Consider the following 17,372-nt stretch of genomic DNA (forward strand, 5'->3'; position numbering starts at 1 on the left):
CAATCAATCAAACATGTGTTAGCGCGTGAAATGAGCTTTCCAAAAAGGTATAGCATGACCCGATGCGACGAATAAAACTAGAACTACGCACTCTCAGCGCCAACTAGCGAAAATACCGCAAGACTTTTTTGACAACCTAATATGATTAAAATAATCGTTCTCTAAATGCAACATTCCGTGCGCTTTTGACATTTTATGGCCGTAATAATCGTCCACCTGTGCTCGCTATTCTTCGAATTGTAGAAAATTTCGGTTGTATAAGTGCCAATAAGACAAATACCCACAAAGAACCACAATTTCGCATAGCTTTATGGGCTCTGGAAAAGTTACAAGGAACCGACATTTTCGAACAAAATTTTGTCTGATATAAGCAAGCAAAATTACCGCATTTGGGACGAACAACAACCTGAATAGATAGAGCTGCCATTTCATCCAGGAAAACAACGGTTTCGTGTGATTTCTTGGCGGATGCAATCATCGGTTCATAATGCTTCAAAAATGATGCCGGCAGGAACGTAACCGTCTATTTGATGCCTGAAACTGAAGCTCGTGATCTCGGCGACATTTGATTGGCGGCACTTCCCACACCACATCACATCAATCAATGGATTTATTGAAAGAACACTTCGGCGAGCAGATAATTTCACGTTTTGGACCGGTTGAAAAGCCACCAAGATCGTTGGACTTTTTCTTGTGGCGATATGCCAAGACTAAAGACTATGCGAACAATGCCGCTTCCATTCAGGCCTTGGAACAAAACATCACGTGTGTCATTCGCCAGTTACCAGTGGAAATGCTCGAACTGGTTATCGAAAGTTGGACTCAACGGATGGACCATCTGAGACGCAGCAGATAATCTTCAAAAAGTAAATACCAAAATATAATAATAAACATTCCCCATTAAATTTGAAGTTGCTGAGTTTTTTCTTTAAAAAGTATGGAACCTAGAAATGGACCACCCTTTAGTTGATAAAGTTATGTTTGATAGATTCTAATAGAGGCATGTAACACAACCCAAAAATATACTAGGAGTATATCAGAAATGAATTCTTTCAATTATGATTAATTGAAAAAGAGATAAATAAAAACGGTTTCATTATCGAATGTTTTTAACGGTTACTAAAGATGTGGGGAAGTATACTTATACTACAATAATATTAAGAAATATACTCTACATGAAATTTGAATTTTCTCTAATCGATGGGCATTGAGCTTGGGAAATTCACATTTATACACGCATGGAAATAATCCAAACATACACAGGAAGTTATCAGCACACCTAATTGTCTCAGCCTGTAAATGTGCGACAATTCAACAAAACTTCATACTTACATATTGATCGGTTCACTTTAAGACAAATAAAATATGGATATGTACATATATACATACTGTACTTAACCGGGGGTCAATGTCATCCTAAACGGCTGACAGGCAATTGCTCACCGAAAGATGCGGTTCAATATCAAAGAGCAACGTTAAATTACTGTGACTAAGAAAATAAATTAAGATATTTAATATACAAAAAAACAATTCAGAATACAATAAACAATGGACTGTAAATGGCAAGGTCGTTTACACTTTCCGAATGACTATTTACCTTTTTGGAGAATACTGGGAATGGAAAATATCCAAAAACAAATTTGTATTTTTTGCGCATGTACCTAGGTTTACACACATACATACATATATCGACGGTATAAAGTTAAGCGCGAAAATTATCTAAGCAGAGAGGTTCATTGAACGAGGCTGAACTATCAGCGGAACAAAAACTAAAACAACGAGAGGACAAACCAATCCAGCAAAATAAAGCAAACGCAGTTGACAAAAAATAAAGTGAGTAATCAGTTTAGTTATTACAGTTATACGCCGAGCAAAACCACACGTTGAGAAACACAACAACTATGCACATATGTAAATATATATTCGAAGCTACCGACAGAGCGTGCTCTCCATAATTTGTAGACCAAAAATACAGGATAGAGGAAAAAATGGCGTGAGTAATTGAGCTTGCCAATGAGTACTGCCGTAAATGGCTGGAATTACAGAATTTTTTGTACAATAAAAAGCTCCCTCTGTTTGGCACAAAAGAAATGTGGGTTAAACATCTCCAATTTTTGCGAATTGTAAGGGGACAAGATTTTGCAAAATTATCAACCTTCCAAAGGGGGACTGTTTAGTATTAATATGACTACAAATGTACAAAACATTGCATTATGAATAAAAATAAAAGCTCTTAAGAGCGATTTCGCTTTTTAAACTTAAAAGTAACACTAATTAGAGACATGTTTCCTCAATTCCTGAAAACAGACGATTTTATTTGTTTTCCTCGTCATATGAAGCAGTCTAAAATGAAAACCTTCGACAAGCCCAACAGATAATAAAAAAAAGGAGCGTGCGAAGGGTTTGCTTACCGCGCCTCAGATTTCAAGAACACCTACGCAGTCTTGGTAGCTATCACTGACTAAGAACCGCAGTCAATTTTTATATTGGTTACAACTTCTAACTCACACTTAATTTGTAAAGCCTCACAATAAGGTGCCTATGTACATAATCATAAAGTCTTCAAATATTACTTGAAAAATGCAACTACTTTATTTGATTGGAAAGACCTCAGCACCAACGCGTTCGCATATTATCCTAAGGGAGCAAGTTCTAAGGAATGCGTCTAAGTGCCAAATCTCCTTAATCTAACTGATTTTTTTTCAGTTTAACAAATGGTAACTCCTCCTTTAATTTGACGGTCCTAAATATACCACATTAATTTAATCCTTGGGTAGATTTCATATATTTTTTATGGCAAGACAAATTCACTTTACTTCATAAAATTTTAAATTTTCGTTATTGTTTGAAAATTTTCAGTGTGAGTGAGTGTTCAAAAGCGTGAATGAGTAAGCGGCTTATAGCAATCACTACACTTCGCACTTGAACCGGTTGGGAGATCCAAATATGGGACCGCACTCTTCCTCTCCCCCTACGATTTGCTAACTCTTGATTATCGAAACGTAGACCTGTAGAAGTGAAAAATGACTGCAATGTTATCGGCACCGCACCTTTTCTGTTACTTCCTGAAAACTGAGACCGATCCGTCTGTGCATATATGTATACTTAATGAAAGCAGCCACCAAATTCAATATAAATTTATGCTAATCTGCTAATTGCCAAATTTTCTAATTATTTTAGTTTTAAATCGGTTCTTAAAGCAAAAACCACTCGCAGGTGGTTGAGAACAACTAACCAAATCGGGCTATTGAGACAATAAACCGCTTTTGGAGGTCGTGAACACAAACACACAAACGATGGTAATTAATCTCATTAGAACTAGAGTTGAAAATAGGGAAGCCAAATTACGAAATGGAATCAAAAAACAAATTAAGCACACAAACAACAATGTGGAATACATATTCTTATAATATACAAGTAGATAAAATAAACAGAATTGGTTGGCGTATATTTTTGAATTCCGATATTCATATATGTAAGTTTCTGCAAGAAAAACAATTGCCGCTTAGATGCGGCTTTTGCTTGCTCTCACAGTTAGCTCATTGACTATTGAAAGTGGTCGATAGTAGAGCCCAACAGCAAGCGAACAGTATTCGCGTTAACGGCTGCTCAGCAGATCAGACAAGAATAAAGATTATGTCAGCGAATTGGCTGCTACCCAAAAGTTGGCAACAATCAGTATGCGGCAATGCCAAGTGTGCCTACGTCTACCGGAATAAGCCATCTATCCGCAACCACGCACGCGCGCTCGTCATAAGCACTCACTCCCGACGATTGACTGTGCTAACAACAGCACAACAAACATTGGCATGCGTAGTCGCTAGCAAACAGCTATAAAAACAGATCTTAAACTAACCCAGACGGATAGCCATTCTATCAGTTGGCTCGTTGGCAAGCTACGCACTTAAGCTTATTTCGAAAATCGATCAGTCGGCAACACGTAGCCGCCAGGAAGCCGTGTGATGACAAATTGATAAATCGATTTACATCAGTATGCAACCCCGCAGGTAAATTCAAAGCATTATTACGCCAAATATAGGCCCTCTTTTAGTAATCCTTCCTAGGCCTTCTGCCTTTTTAAATATTACAAGGAGAATTTTCGATATCTACATTGAGCTTTCTAAACTAACTTCAAAAAGCAATTAATTGCAATTCTTGTAATTAAACATCCACACACGATTATGATACACACTTCAGTTAATTACTTCTTCGTTTGACGGGTTGCATAAACTTTCGAATTTTTTGTTATTTATAGCTTCCGCAACATACAAAAAACTCGAAAATATTACAAATGCAATACAACTGCCACACATTGTTTATTCACCTCACACATGATCCAATGAGAAACAAGAACAATAACAGAAAGGAAAATAGTCAAACTTACTTGCATTCGTTTGTCGTGGGCTCCAAAGTGTTTTCAGTCGTCGATGGCTTACCAGAAAAATGCCGATGATCGTATCCGTTCATCATTGTGTACCCTGGCATTGGATTATTATTATTATCGGTAATGCTGGAGGGAGTCGCAGGTATATGCACTTTGGTGGGCTGTGAACACTTTGGCGCCCACGACGCTACCGCCACAAAAGTATCCGTTTTATTAGTGGGCTCGGATGAGGTGTGCGCATAGTAATCGTCTTCGATACCGGTTGAGAGCAATAGTTTTCCATTTTCTTTTTTTGTCGTTTTAGTTGCAGCACCACAACTATTGTAAAGATAGTCGTTGATTGAATGTGAAATTTTCGATTTCGTTGTACGTCGTGAGTGAGGCGAACCATGGTCGGCACTCGAAGATGCAGCTGATGCAGCCGCCGCAGCCGCGGCATAGGCATGTAATCGTCCCGTTTCGCTTTCCAGTTTAGTGGCAAAGCTTGGGGATGGCAGCAGATAATGTGAAATTTCTGTTTTGCCATTCCAAGTAGTCGTCGGTAAAATGGTTGTTGTTGTTGCTGCGGACGAAGAGGAACTACTGTAGCAGTCTGCATTAGCAATACTATTATGGTAATAATGGGTGCAGTCATTGTTGCATTGAGTTTGTGGTGGCATCACTTTCGAAAAGTCCACATACAATGGTTCATCACTTGCGGGTTTTCGTTGGAATTCGTCATCCTCATCTATAGCGCTTCCGTTGTGAGCGCGCTCCGAGTGACGCTCGATATCATCAAAATCACAAGCATGGGGGGTTGTTGGCGCACAAACGGAACTATAGAAACTGTAGTTGCTCGACGACTGTGAATAAGAACGGCGAAATTTATGGCGATAGAACTCATCCTCAAAAGGAAGTCCTTGCGGGTATTTGTTGGAGAAAACCTTTTTTGTTTTAGGTGAACCATGTGAACCACTCGAGCCTGAGCCTGAGCCTGAGCCAGAACCGGATCCAGTCGAACCGTTGCTACCAGTGCTGCCATTTTTTGAGGCAGAAGCCGCACTATTCGACTCTCCATTGAAGGGAACGTAATTCTTGCGACGCTGACTTGCAGAAAGACCTTTGTTGACTTCACAATTCGTCATACCTCCAAAGCGGCGATTATTCAACTTAGGTGAGGCCGAAACAGATGCGACCTTCAGATCCTCCCTATATTTTTTCTTTGTCACAGCTTTTGGTGTGTTCGGAGGTGGTGGAGCTGGATAGTTTTTCGCAGATCGGGCGGGAACATTTTCCTTGTGCAATTTCTGCGCCGTACAATAGGCTCGCTTCTGAGACCCCGATCCTGATCCTGACCCGGTACCTGTCCCTGTCCCACCCGATGACCGTGCGCTGCTGTTATAAAATGTAGCACCGGTGTGTTTGGATTGCAAGGTGTGATCGTGTAGACCAGTGCAACACTGCGTCGAGGGTTTAGCTGCAGTTGCGCTTGCAGCTGCGCCTGTACAATTTGTAGAGTTTTTCTGGCGAAAGCTCATATTGCTATTGTGAAACCTTTCAAAGTTCGATGAGTTGCGCGTGAGAGGAGGCGGCGGTGCAGGCTGATTTCGAGTACGCAGGCATTGTTTGTTAGAAAATGACGAAGTGTTGCTAATGCTAAGGTTGGCATTATTGGCCAAAGGAGGAAGAGGGGCGCGACCCTTGGTGTGTGTGTTGCCATTTGAACAAGTCGTCTCGATGCGGCGCACCAACTTAGGTGTAAGCGGTTTAATAGTACTGGTAGTAACGACATTGGTAAAACGTTTGTCTGTAGCATTATTATTGTTGCCGTTAGCAGTGTAAGTGTCATTAATATTGTTATTGTTGTTATTGTTGTGATAGCGCGTGCCGTAGAAACTGTTGCGAAAGGGTTGCTGGCGCCCCAAATTATTACTCTGACAATTATGGTTGCTCGTCAACAAGTGATTATCATTCATGTTGTTGCTCTTGTGGTTATTATTAGTAGTATTAACGAAACTATTAGCTTGACTTGAATACGTCGGCGTAGAACTATTGTGACCATATAACGGGCCATGGTTAGCATAACCATTACTATTGGTATTATGAGCGTGACCGCTGCTACTGTTATTGGTGTTGCCTTGGAAAGTGTGCAAATTGCAACTGGCGCGAGTGGCTCGAAACGAACTATACGGCCTAGACGTAAATAGATGTCCTACCGGCATTCTCCTAGTATATTTTGCGCCGATCGTTTAATATCCGCTAGTTAGATGTTCTTAATTTCTTAGTATGCACTTATGAAATGGATGCACCAGGTCGACAAAGGGTCCTAGCTGGTGATCTGGTTTATCACATTCCAATTTGTCACTAATCAATAATTCTTAAAGTATTTAAAACGTACATTATATTAAAACAGCAGATTATGAGGATTCACAAAAAAGGCACATCACAAAATTAAAATAAAACTAATTTTGCTAAGCGCTCATCACACACTTTCCATTTACTTTGTATTCTCCTCAGGCAGCTCAAATCACAGATTTTCACTTTTATATATGTGTAATATTACTTGTATTTATTTTGAAATCGGTTTTCATCGGTAGTTGCATTTGTGCACCGCTCGAGTACCTTTAAGTATTTAAGGTGTTCGCCTGTTTTTGCTTTATTTGAAACGCTTGTTACTCGTGTACTTAGACGCTTGTAATACGTTTCCATCTGTATGAGTCGTCGTCGTTTGCTTTTTGGTTTAGTTATAAAATTAATTTGTTGCAACTTGCCTTCGAGTTAAACTTTATTTGTTATTTTAACTGAAACAAGCCAATATATCGCAGATACATTTATTAACGAAATAGAACAAATATGGCTTCTTCCACAGTAATATCTTCATTTTTGCTGCATCCGAAATCTAAATTACCAACGAAAGCGGAAACTATGTCAGAGCGCAAACACGCAATCTGGTCTCAAATGAAGCAATTTTGCAATTGAAATGTTCTCTGTGCCTCGAAAGACACGCAGCGTGAACCGAGTCGTACCCTGCTGTGCCGCGTGTTTGCTGCACATGTTTTCTTAATCCGCCAGACCCAGTTCGGGCACCAGCAGTCACAGTTGTTGGACTTCATGGCGACCGCGTTTTCGCATTTCAGCGAAAAGGTCAGTGAGGAATAGTCGCACAATGAAAATAATAAATCGACATAATCCATTTGTTTGGGGGCAACCTCCCTCGACTTGTGAATGGAACTAACTTCGCATATTGTCATTTGTAAAAATCAATCGGAAACACATGACCTATGTGACTTGGACTTGTCACAAAGAAAAGCGTATGAGGAGAGTTGAAAGCAGAAAAAACAAGGCTTAGCAATACAAAAATTACTGTAAAGCATGTGCATATACAGTGCCTAACAAAAGTATTCGGAAAATTAAATTCACAAGGATAATGCCTGCCAATTCGTTCAAAAGGAGTTTTAAAAGAACAGAGGAAAAAATTTATCTAACGGCCTGAGTGTTCGAATATATCCGAGCTCACATTACCTTTTAATTGCAAAATATAAATCCCGAATATTTTCGTGAGGCACCGCATATAATTCTGTATCTACCAAATACGCATTGGTGCAAAAAGACCTTACGAATCAATTATCACAGCAAAAAAACTTCTAAGCGATCAACATATGGTATATATCTAGGTCTGGGGAAAGAATAAGACAACAATTCGAGCAAAGCGATCACAAAATATTGCTACAGCATTAGACGAAGACCAATTATATTAAAAATGCAAAATCGTTAACCTTTATCTGATATGAAGTCCCGCCCCGAGTTGAAAAAATTAACGCATTAGCGAAAATAGCAAACACACATGAATAGGTGCATAACTTGTACGAGTAAGTTTTTTCAAAAGCAAATAAGCCAGTAGTTTATCAGTAGAACATAAGCGTTAATCTAAAATAATAAAATGTAATTATTCATACAATTAACGGACACAATTTTATAGGTCATGCTGCTCACTCATCATGGGTAAATGAATTCAAAGCAAACAAGCTACCAAAAACAAGACCAATCTATAAGCAGCTTTGAACACTTCCACAATATGCCACCAAAGAAAAGATAGTGCGGCGCGCAAAGGGTGATTTGGTACTGAGTTCATTGTAATCATAAAGCGGTAACAACTTAAACTGTATAACCCTCATTCAAACAATCCTGTTTACGAAAGACCGCCAGCCCGCTCGGAATGATGTCGTCAAAAATTGCGTGGGAACACATTTGGAGTGACAGAAGAAAGTAAAGTGGCAGACGCACAATCTAAAAGACAACACATATCATTGAGACAATTGCACCCCTTCGACAAGGATGTATAAAGTCCAGTTATGCGGCATGCTGTGGCATGATGCAGTCAATCACCCGTCTACACTTGTTCAGCTAGTTTTCACTATTGGCATCTTGCTTATGCTTGCTCTTGGCTGAATGAGTTTTTGAATAAGGAAAACAAAGCATTCCTACGTCGCTCAGCTACATATCAAGACAAGCAGGTTGTAAAAAAAAGAAATATATAAAATTGCATCGTCTTGTGCGCCTTAGCTAAACCGAATGGTCACGTTCATGAAGGTAACCACTTTAAGAAGAAAATCCAACAAATCCTCGCTTTAGGAGCACTTAAGACCATTAGTGGCTATATAGAGTTCGAATTGCGGTAAATACTTCGTCGGCAGCAGCAAAAGATACGTGAAAAGGCACAGTTCCGATTTCTTTGGCGACGCGATTTGAAGGTACCGTTGGAAAGAGGAAGTTCTCCAAAAATTCCCAAAATTCAAACATTTCGAGAAGAATATTCACAATATTCTCTTCAAATTAATTAAATTAAACTATAAACTTGTAAATAAGTCCACATTTTACACTTTTAGCAGGTTTTTTGCCTAAGAAATCTTTATTTTAAGAATTACATTTTACACTCGTAGTGAACACCATTTGTGTGCTCAAAATTACGACGAAATGGAGCCCTTCATCCCAAAAATTCCTCTATCCATGCATATGGATATGTTCTTTATGTAATTAATTTAATTTAATAAGCAAATGAGTATTATTATATAGTAATATTATTTAATATTATATATTAAGTTGTCAAAAAAGTCTTGCGGTATTTTCGCTGAGAGCGCGTAGTTCTAGTTTTATTCGTCGCATCGGGTCATGCTATACCTTTCTGGAAAGCTCATTTCACGCGCTAACACATGTTTGATTGGTTGCCCTTTCTTTTAAGTCGTTCGTGAGTTATAGCGTCGCAAACATGGAGCAAAATAAAGAGAAAATACGGCATATTTTGCAGTACTACTACGATAAAGGCAAAAAGGCATCTCAAGCCGCCAATAAAATTTGTGCAGTTTATGGACCCGATACAGTTTCCATTTCCACCGCACAACGATGTTTTCAACGTTTTCGTTCTGGTGTAGAGGTGGTCGAAGATGCGCCCCGCTCCGGAAGGCCTGTCGTCGAAAATTGCGATAAAATCGCTGAATTGGTCGAAAGAGACCGGCATAGTAGCAGCCGTAGCATCGGTCAAGAGCTCGGCATGAGCCATCAAAAAAAAATTGTGAACAATTGAAAATTCAATAAAAAAAAAATACCGCAAGACTTTTTTGACAACCTATTATAATTGAATAATAAACGTATATCTTTCCAAGATGAAATATTAGTGAATACAACGAAAAAGCAAATCATACATATGTATACTTAATATAATTTATAATATTCCATATTTGTATTTACACGAAACTATTGAAGCCGAAACTGACCTCTGAAGTGAAGTCTAAATGCAATAGAAAACGATATGTAAAAAATCTTAAAATAAATAATATGCAACATATGTATATACATATTTAAAAATGTACATATGCATATAAATTTACTATGTGTGGAAAGTACGATACCAGCTAGATGGCATAATTATCGAATTGCATAGAATAATTACAGACCATTGTCTACGTGGGTAAAACAGGTTTTTAAAACCAGTTTGTTACAGTTACCGAAAAATTTAATTAAATTCCTAAAATGGTTTGGTAAAAACTTGTAATTGCTATAAAATTGTACACTCGTTTTAGTCACTAAAATCTGATTAGGACCTCACTGCCAATAGACCGTAGTAATCATGGTTTTGTCGTTTTGCCCTTTGACTTAACGAAATTGATATTGTTGACAAGAAATTCGTTAAATGGAACATCTTTATTTCAAAGATTGGACAATTTTTCAGGATTCTGTGTGGATTTACCCTTCACCATTCGGTGATTGACTGGCAAGCCAATTTTTCTTAAATCACAGGATGCCCTTGGGCCAAAAATGGGGTGAATACTTCGCACTTCCTAATCTACATATTTTTATACTCTCGCTACGCTAAGTTGCTAAAGAGAGTATTATAGTTTTGTTCACATAACGGTTGTTTGTAAGTCCCAAAACTAAAAGAGTCAGATATAGGGTTATATATACCAAAGTGATCAGGGTGACGAGTAGAGTTGAAATCCGGATNAGACCGGCATAGTAGCAGCCGTAGCATCGGTCAAGAGCTCGGCATGAGCCATCAAAAAAAAATTGTGAACAATTGAAAATTCAATAAAAAAAAAAATACCGCAAGACTTTTTTGACAATCTAATCTATTGTCACCTAACATATAAAACAGCGTATTATCAAAAATAAATGGAAATCGCTAACAGATATTATATCCAAAATTTAACCAATTTAACCAATTTATAACGAAAACTCAATATATATTTTTACTTTTAACGAAAGTTCTTCAGTCACCCCGGGTATTCGCTCGACCAGGGTTATTTTTTTAGAGCGCGGCCAAAGGCCGCCAACGCAGATAGGAGTACTACGCAAAAGAACTTCAGTCATCCTGATATTATATAAATTTTGTAATATTATCATAGAGTTTCAGTTATTTGTGTTTCTTAAATATAAATCACATATTATACAATACATATGTAGATGGAAAAAGTGTTCACAACTCAATTATAACTTGAAAAATGGAATGAAAAGTATTTTTTATTGTAATTAGTGTAGAAAAAAGAATCACGCAAAAAAAACAAACAAAGAAAAATCGTTAAGAATCCTACATATTTGGTGTTTAAGATGGGGCAACGCTCGTTTTCCTCATAATTGTAAACAGTCTAATCTTTGCAACGACGAGTGTGCTAAGTGATTTTTAAATTAATAAATTTGGGTAAAATATTACAAAATGTTTAAAGTTTATATTTAAATATACAGTATGAAAAACGTGAATAAATTTTAGTGAAAGATAGAAAAATACCATGTGTTATTAGTGCAAATTTTTTAACCTTTAATCGTGAATATTTTAAAAAATATAAGTAATTTTTATATTATTTTTCGATATTCCTCCTCTGGAGAAGCTCCCCTACCCGCACATACCCCATTTATACGGAAATTCGGTTCTTTTTACCCCTCCGCCAAAGTAATCAGAATCGTGGCCGTGAATCTAGTGAATGCTTATGTCAAGTTGGGAGCCGTCTATCATGCCGCTTAGCCCTACTAATTAAGTCTGACGGATAGTTCACTTTTAACAAAAAAAAAAAGAAGAACTTATTGCAAATACCTCAATTATAACTAGGTTATTTTTATTTATTGTCTATGAAAATAATTCACTTCCTTAAGTTATTATTTTTTCTTGCACGAAATTACTTTCCGAACAATTTTATAGGTCATGCTGCTCACTCATCATTGATGATTAACTAAAAGTACTTGGGAACATTAGAGTGTAGACGTAGTGTAAAATTGTATTTTTTGCATATTTTTGTACATACATATGTATATAACGAATGCGAAAACTGATGGTTTCTCGCCTTTGGCTGGTGTAGAGACAAAAGTTGATCCCCAATTATAGAGGATCATTTTGCGGAGGATCATGCAAATTGTCCACCTTACCCAATCGTCTAGTCAATAGTAAGAACGAAGCAAAATGTTACAATTTTTAAGTGAACCAACCAGCTCATCACACTTCCTTATACATAGAGGTGCTGATAAACATGGAAGTGAGGCAATACTCAGACGACAAGTGAGAACAAAAACAATGTCTTACAGCAAATAAACAGAGAATTAAGAAAGGCATGTACACATACAGCTGATTCATGCGATATATACATACAAACATTAATATGTGTATGACGAGTTCGAAAATCAAAAGGGAAGGAATATGGCACTCCACTTCTAATTATAGGTGAAGAATTAAAGCAAATATTAAAAAATGCTTATATACACAATCATTATTTTTTTCCATAATCATAACTATCCGTTGATAAGAAAAATCGGAGCAAAAGATTTACGCTAGCAGATGATTAATAAATATGGTTATGACAACATCGAACATAATTTCTATATTGCTAGGCATTGGCATTGAGAAGTAGGTAAATAATTGGAAGATTGCATGAATTAATTCGGAAGTAAAACTTTACTGCGTTTCCACTTTTTTTATTGTTATGGTATTATTATATCATTTTAGCTTAATATTTTGCACATTTTCTTTGCAATTCATTTGATTTTTGAACACAGATTCACACATAATTTGAGTACTATTTATTACATTTTGTCGAATATGCATAAAAAAATATGGATGGGTGGAAATGCAAAAGTTCCAAATTTAACTAATCACTGCCAAGTCTGAAATACATGTAATGTGTTTCCAAATGATGTAAATTTTGCTCCAATCTTTTTTATAAAATAATTACAAACACAAAGGCACGCACGTTTCTTCCGTTTCATACAAATGAGCACCTCCAACCGCTTTAAAGTAATCGCATCGACTGAACTGTTTACACAATAGGTCGTTTGAAGCAAGAGTCTGATCGTCAACCGCATGCGGCGAATAAGGCGACACAACATCAAAAGCAAAGTAAGAGATCACAGTACGAAAAGCATACACAAATACTATACCAAAAGTGTCAATGGTCTCAGAGAAGCATTCAGGCTTCCTACTTCCAGATTTCAAACCAGATATGAGTACAGCAAACCAACAAAGAAGTTTGTATGAAGTAGTATCAGTCAGAAAGAAGGCGAAAAACCGACGCTGACTCACCAAACGACCTGAGAAACACGTGAGCATAAAGCAAATTACGGCGAATTGGAAATCTCGCTAAAGAAATGCAATTTATAAAGAACTCATTGCTTGCAAGGCGATTCAACAAACATTTGAAAGCAAATTCGCACAACACAAATGCAGTTTCTGGCTGACTTCGTAAAGACCCATACAAAAAGTCGAGGAACAATTATTTACCATGAACAGCTCTCTCATATTTTGGCGTTTAAATGAAACAGCTAAAGAGAACAATTGCGATCACTCCCGTCACACGGCAGATATGGAACTACGAATGCAATTTTGTTTCCATTTCGAATAACAGTTAATGCAGTAAAACGGAAGATACACAACCTACGAATATTTTCATGCGTAGCACATACATATTTACGTGAACAAAACTGGATGATCAGTATTCATACGTGTATATGTATGTTCGTCGATTTGTTGTGTCCACTTTCTATTTATGATAGGGTGGAGGGAGTACAACTACTTTATTAAAAAACTTTTAGTCATAAAATAACAATAAACCTAAGAATATCTTATTATCGCTCGATATGCCGGCGTCACCAAACGGACCGAAAGAGTATTTTATAGAACATTCAGATGAAATATTATTTTTTTCCGAATTCAGGAAATACCCTCCCTTAGTATGAAACTACCACACAGTGACCTAACAAACTAGTCAGGAAGTATAAGAATAAATCTTAACCAATTACAGATCGCTCTATTGATGAGTTAATTCATTTAACCAGTCTGTGAATACGAACTCGCTTTTTTGTCGATTTTAGAAATGAATTAAGACCAGTTTGTTTCTGACCGAAAAGTGCAAATTGCTATCTCTCATGACAACAAAAGGTAAACAATGCACCTGGGAAAGACACTTGGACGACTATTTGGGCTTATGGTTTACACTAGTTGACTTCTTGATTGCACTCAACCTGGCATTCGGGCCGAAATATAAGTATCAGGCGGTTTTTTAAGTTATTCAATGTTTACATACTGTCATAAGTGATGGCGCATTCTATGTATATATCTCAGACAGAGTATATCGTCACCTGAAATGCAAAATAACGTACATATCATCAAAAAATTCGAGATTGAGTGTCTTATTGATTACGCTTCACTACTTAAAATTACATACATAACATAACATATGTATGTATGTTCAACATTTTCAGGTTCAGCGGTCAGATATAAACCAGTTTTAACCAGTATTAAATTTTTTCTTCACTCATGTTCCATTTTATTTCGTGTTTCATTCATGCCACTGTAAATTTCTGAAAATGTTGTTACGTTATTTTGCATTTCAGGTGACGATATAGGATTATTAAAAGATGCTTTTAAAGCAACTGCTTTGGAGTCAAAATTTTTTTAAATTATTGTAAAGCCTCTTAATATTTTCATCCATTGGTTTTTATGCTTACCTTACCTATTGTTAAAATATTTTGATATTGTTTGAAAAGATGGGTACTTACCTAGAAAGAAAAGAAAAATAAATAATTAATCAGATAAACTTTAACGAACTGATCAATGAAATTTATTTAGATTTGTACTATAAATTAATTAAATACTCCCATACGATCCCTCCCTCAATTCATTGAATTCAATAGATTATTATACTACAATTGTAATCGCAGTAAACATTATTCTTCTTTTTTAAAAAAAATATGCACATCGATAAAGAAATATGGAGGAAACGAGAAAACTGGAACACTTAAAAATTAAAAAGAAAAAAAGAACCTCTAGATTCCTCATTAATTCCCATGTGAGAACACACCAAATTCCATACAGTTTTGCTTTATTACATTTTAAAGCTTATTTAAAAAGCTCATTCCACGCATTTTAAAATGGATACAATATTTATGTCAATGACAGCAGCGCTCATTCCATCACTTGCCTCAGGCCATCACCATTTCACAAAGGTGGGCGTGTATATACTTTATTTTGTGCCTCAAGATATTAATATGCAATGTATCAGATAGCTAAAAATTACCACTGTTAACTGACATAGATTTTAATAGATTCGTAAAGTTTTTGAGGAAATATTCCCCTGTTTAATAATGTTAACAAAAAAATCATCTGGGTTAGGTTGTGAGGTAGTTTCGTGCAAATGTGTAAACAAGTTGGAGCTTCATAAGGTTGAGTTGATATAGATATCGAATTATAAAACGTCAACCAAAATCCAGTTGAGTTGAATCCCTAACAGAGACTGGAGTAAGGTTTTTACCACTCTGTGATTTCATTATTTCTTTGTTTATTTATGACTACTGAGCAGTAGCATATTACACTCAACTAACCCAATGTAAGTTTTTATCGATTACAGTTTAGTTACAAAAGGGTTGGCAACTTAATGTAGTACAATTGAGTTTTTTTCATGAATTATATTATGCAGGAACAAGTGTCAGGTTGCACAAAATACCACAAAACCCCTAACAGACGGGAAAACCTATGACAGCATGGAAATTAATAAAACACAGAGGTAAATTAGTGCGCTAGCAAAACGGCGGATAAAGCAATTGGATGCAATCTATTTGATTAAGATATGAAAATAATGAAATACAGCGAAAAGAACTAACAACATTGCGGTTAAAAATGTCATTTTTCAAAACATTAGTACAAATTTATTGTATTAATATTGATTTATTTGGTGCTAGAACTAAGTAATACACAATCGGCCAATAAATACAAACGCGACAAATTCTAAACGACCAGAAAGGATAGAACACAGTATCTGTAAGATTCGATTCACCATTTCTATGCCCGCTATCTAGTCGCAAATGTGTATGCAAAAGCAACAACAAAGTTATCGAATTGAATTTGGTATGGCAGGGTATACGAATATCTCATTAATGTGTGTGATGGATTCATATAACAACTTACTCTCAAGAATGAAAATACAAAAATTACTTTTTTACAAAAGGACTTCAAATAAATTACAGTTTTTAAAGAACGTTAAGTTTGAAATAAAGAATTTACTAAAAGATCTGACAGCTTTGACTAAAAAAATACTATTCAAGCAATTATTTGCACAAAAAGAAAAGTTTCCACATGTACATATGAAGTTATGGAAAAAACCAAAATTATTTTAGAGCGAAAGCATCTCAAATTCCCAGTAGAATCAAATCAAATGAAATACCAAATACTAAATACCAACCTCCTGGGTAAATTGAAACCGAAATTGAGATTGAAATAGCTGCGAAGTATGTAAAAGTACTTAAACAGAAAAGGTTTTTGTACAGATCGCAAGAAAGAATAACAATAACTACCCACGTGGCGTCACTGCGTAAACATGCGGTCAATGCCTCCAGCCAAGCCGAATTTATTTCAAATGCCAGAATGCAAAGAACTCACTGCAATCATTTATTACAGTTGATTTAAAGCCGAAACTAGAGAATTATATTAGATCATATTGACAGTTCGTTATAGCTTAACGTTGGATTCTGCACAAAAAAACAACATTTCCGCTGTAGGAGGAAAAGCCGTCAGTGTATTTTTGACTGAAACACACTTTAATTTATTCCTACATTGGGCCATCAAATATTTTATCATTGTTTCTGGTAATTGGTAGTCAATCGGACAAATTTCGTTTGCAACCACACTTATGTCAAACACAATAGTAACAATGGAGTTGAAGGCCTTGTGATATCATTTTCTTTTTGCAACTGACCTTGGTTTCACTCTATCTTCAAGTCAGAGTGCTACAGCAGCGCCCACACCGTCTTCTCATAACTACAATACTCAACAATACGCAACAATTCATGCATAATTTCAAATTCGACTGAGCATTTCGTTAGAAATTATATTAATAAAAAAAATAATAATAACAACGACAATGACATTGTTGAAATTGGTAGAAGAAAAAAACAGTTACTCGACACAAAACATTGGAGAGCTCTTTGAATATATAGGGAGCAGAAATTAAAAAAGGGCTTTGAAAGTGGTGAGTGAAAA

At 36.4% G+C, this 17,372-nt stretch overlaps 1 protein-coding gene across 6 annotated transcripts in view; it reads right to left on the reverse strand.

The window, feature by feature from the left end:
- LOC108966252 (serine/threonine-protein kinase Doa) overlaps positions 1-17,372 on the reverse strand; it is a 74,382-nt gene that overhangs the window by 50,815 nt on the left and 6,195 nt on the right. Inside the window, exons 1-2 of one of the 6 annotated variants that reach the window (XM_018929008.1) lie at positions 13,093-13,131; positions 4,385-7,164 (exon numbers count right to left, since the gene is read on the reverse strand). The exons of 3 other annotated variants lie outside the window; for them this stretch is intronic. In XM_018929008.1, the coding sequence (XP_018784553.1) occupies positions 4,385-6,585 (2,201 nt within the window). In that variant the 5' untranslated portion in view covers positions 6,586-7,164; positions 13,093-13,131. Of the gene's footprint in view, positions 1-4,384; positions 7,263-13,092; positions 13,137-17,372 lie in introns of those variants that run through there. 2 more of the 6 variants (XM_018929007.1, XM_018929010.1) reach the window with 2 other exon arrangements.

Source organism: Bactrocera latifrons, unplaced genomic scaffold (genome assembly GCF_001853355.1).
Source record: "Bactrocera latifrons isolate USDA-ARS-PBARC rearing strain unplaced genomic scaffold, ASM185335v1 scaffold_158, whole genome shotgun sequence".
Lineage (NCBI taxonomy): Eukaryota > Metazoa > Arthropoda > Insecta > Diptera > Tephritidae > Bactrocera > Bactrocera latifrons.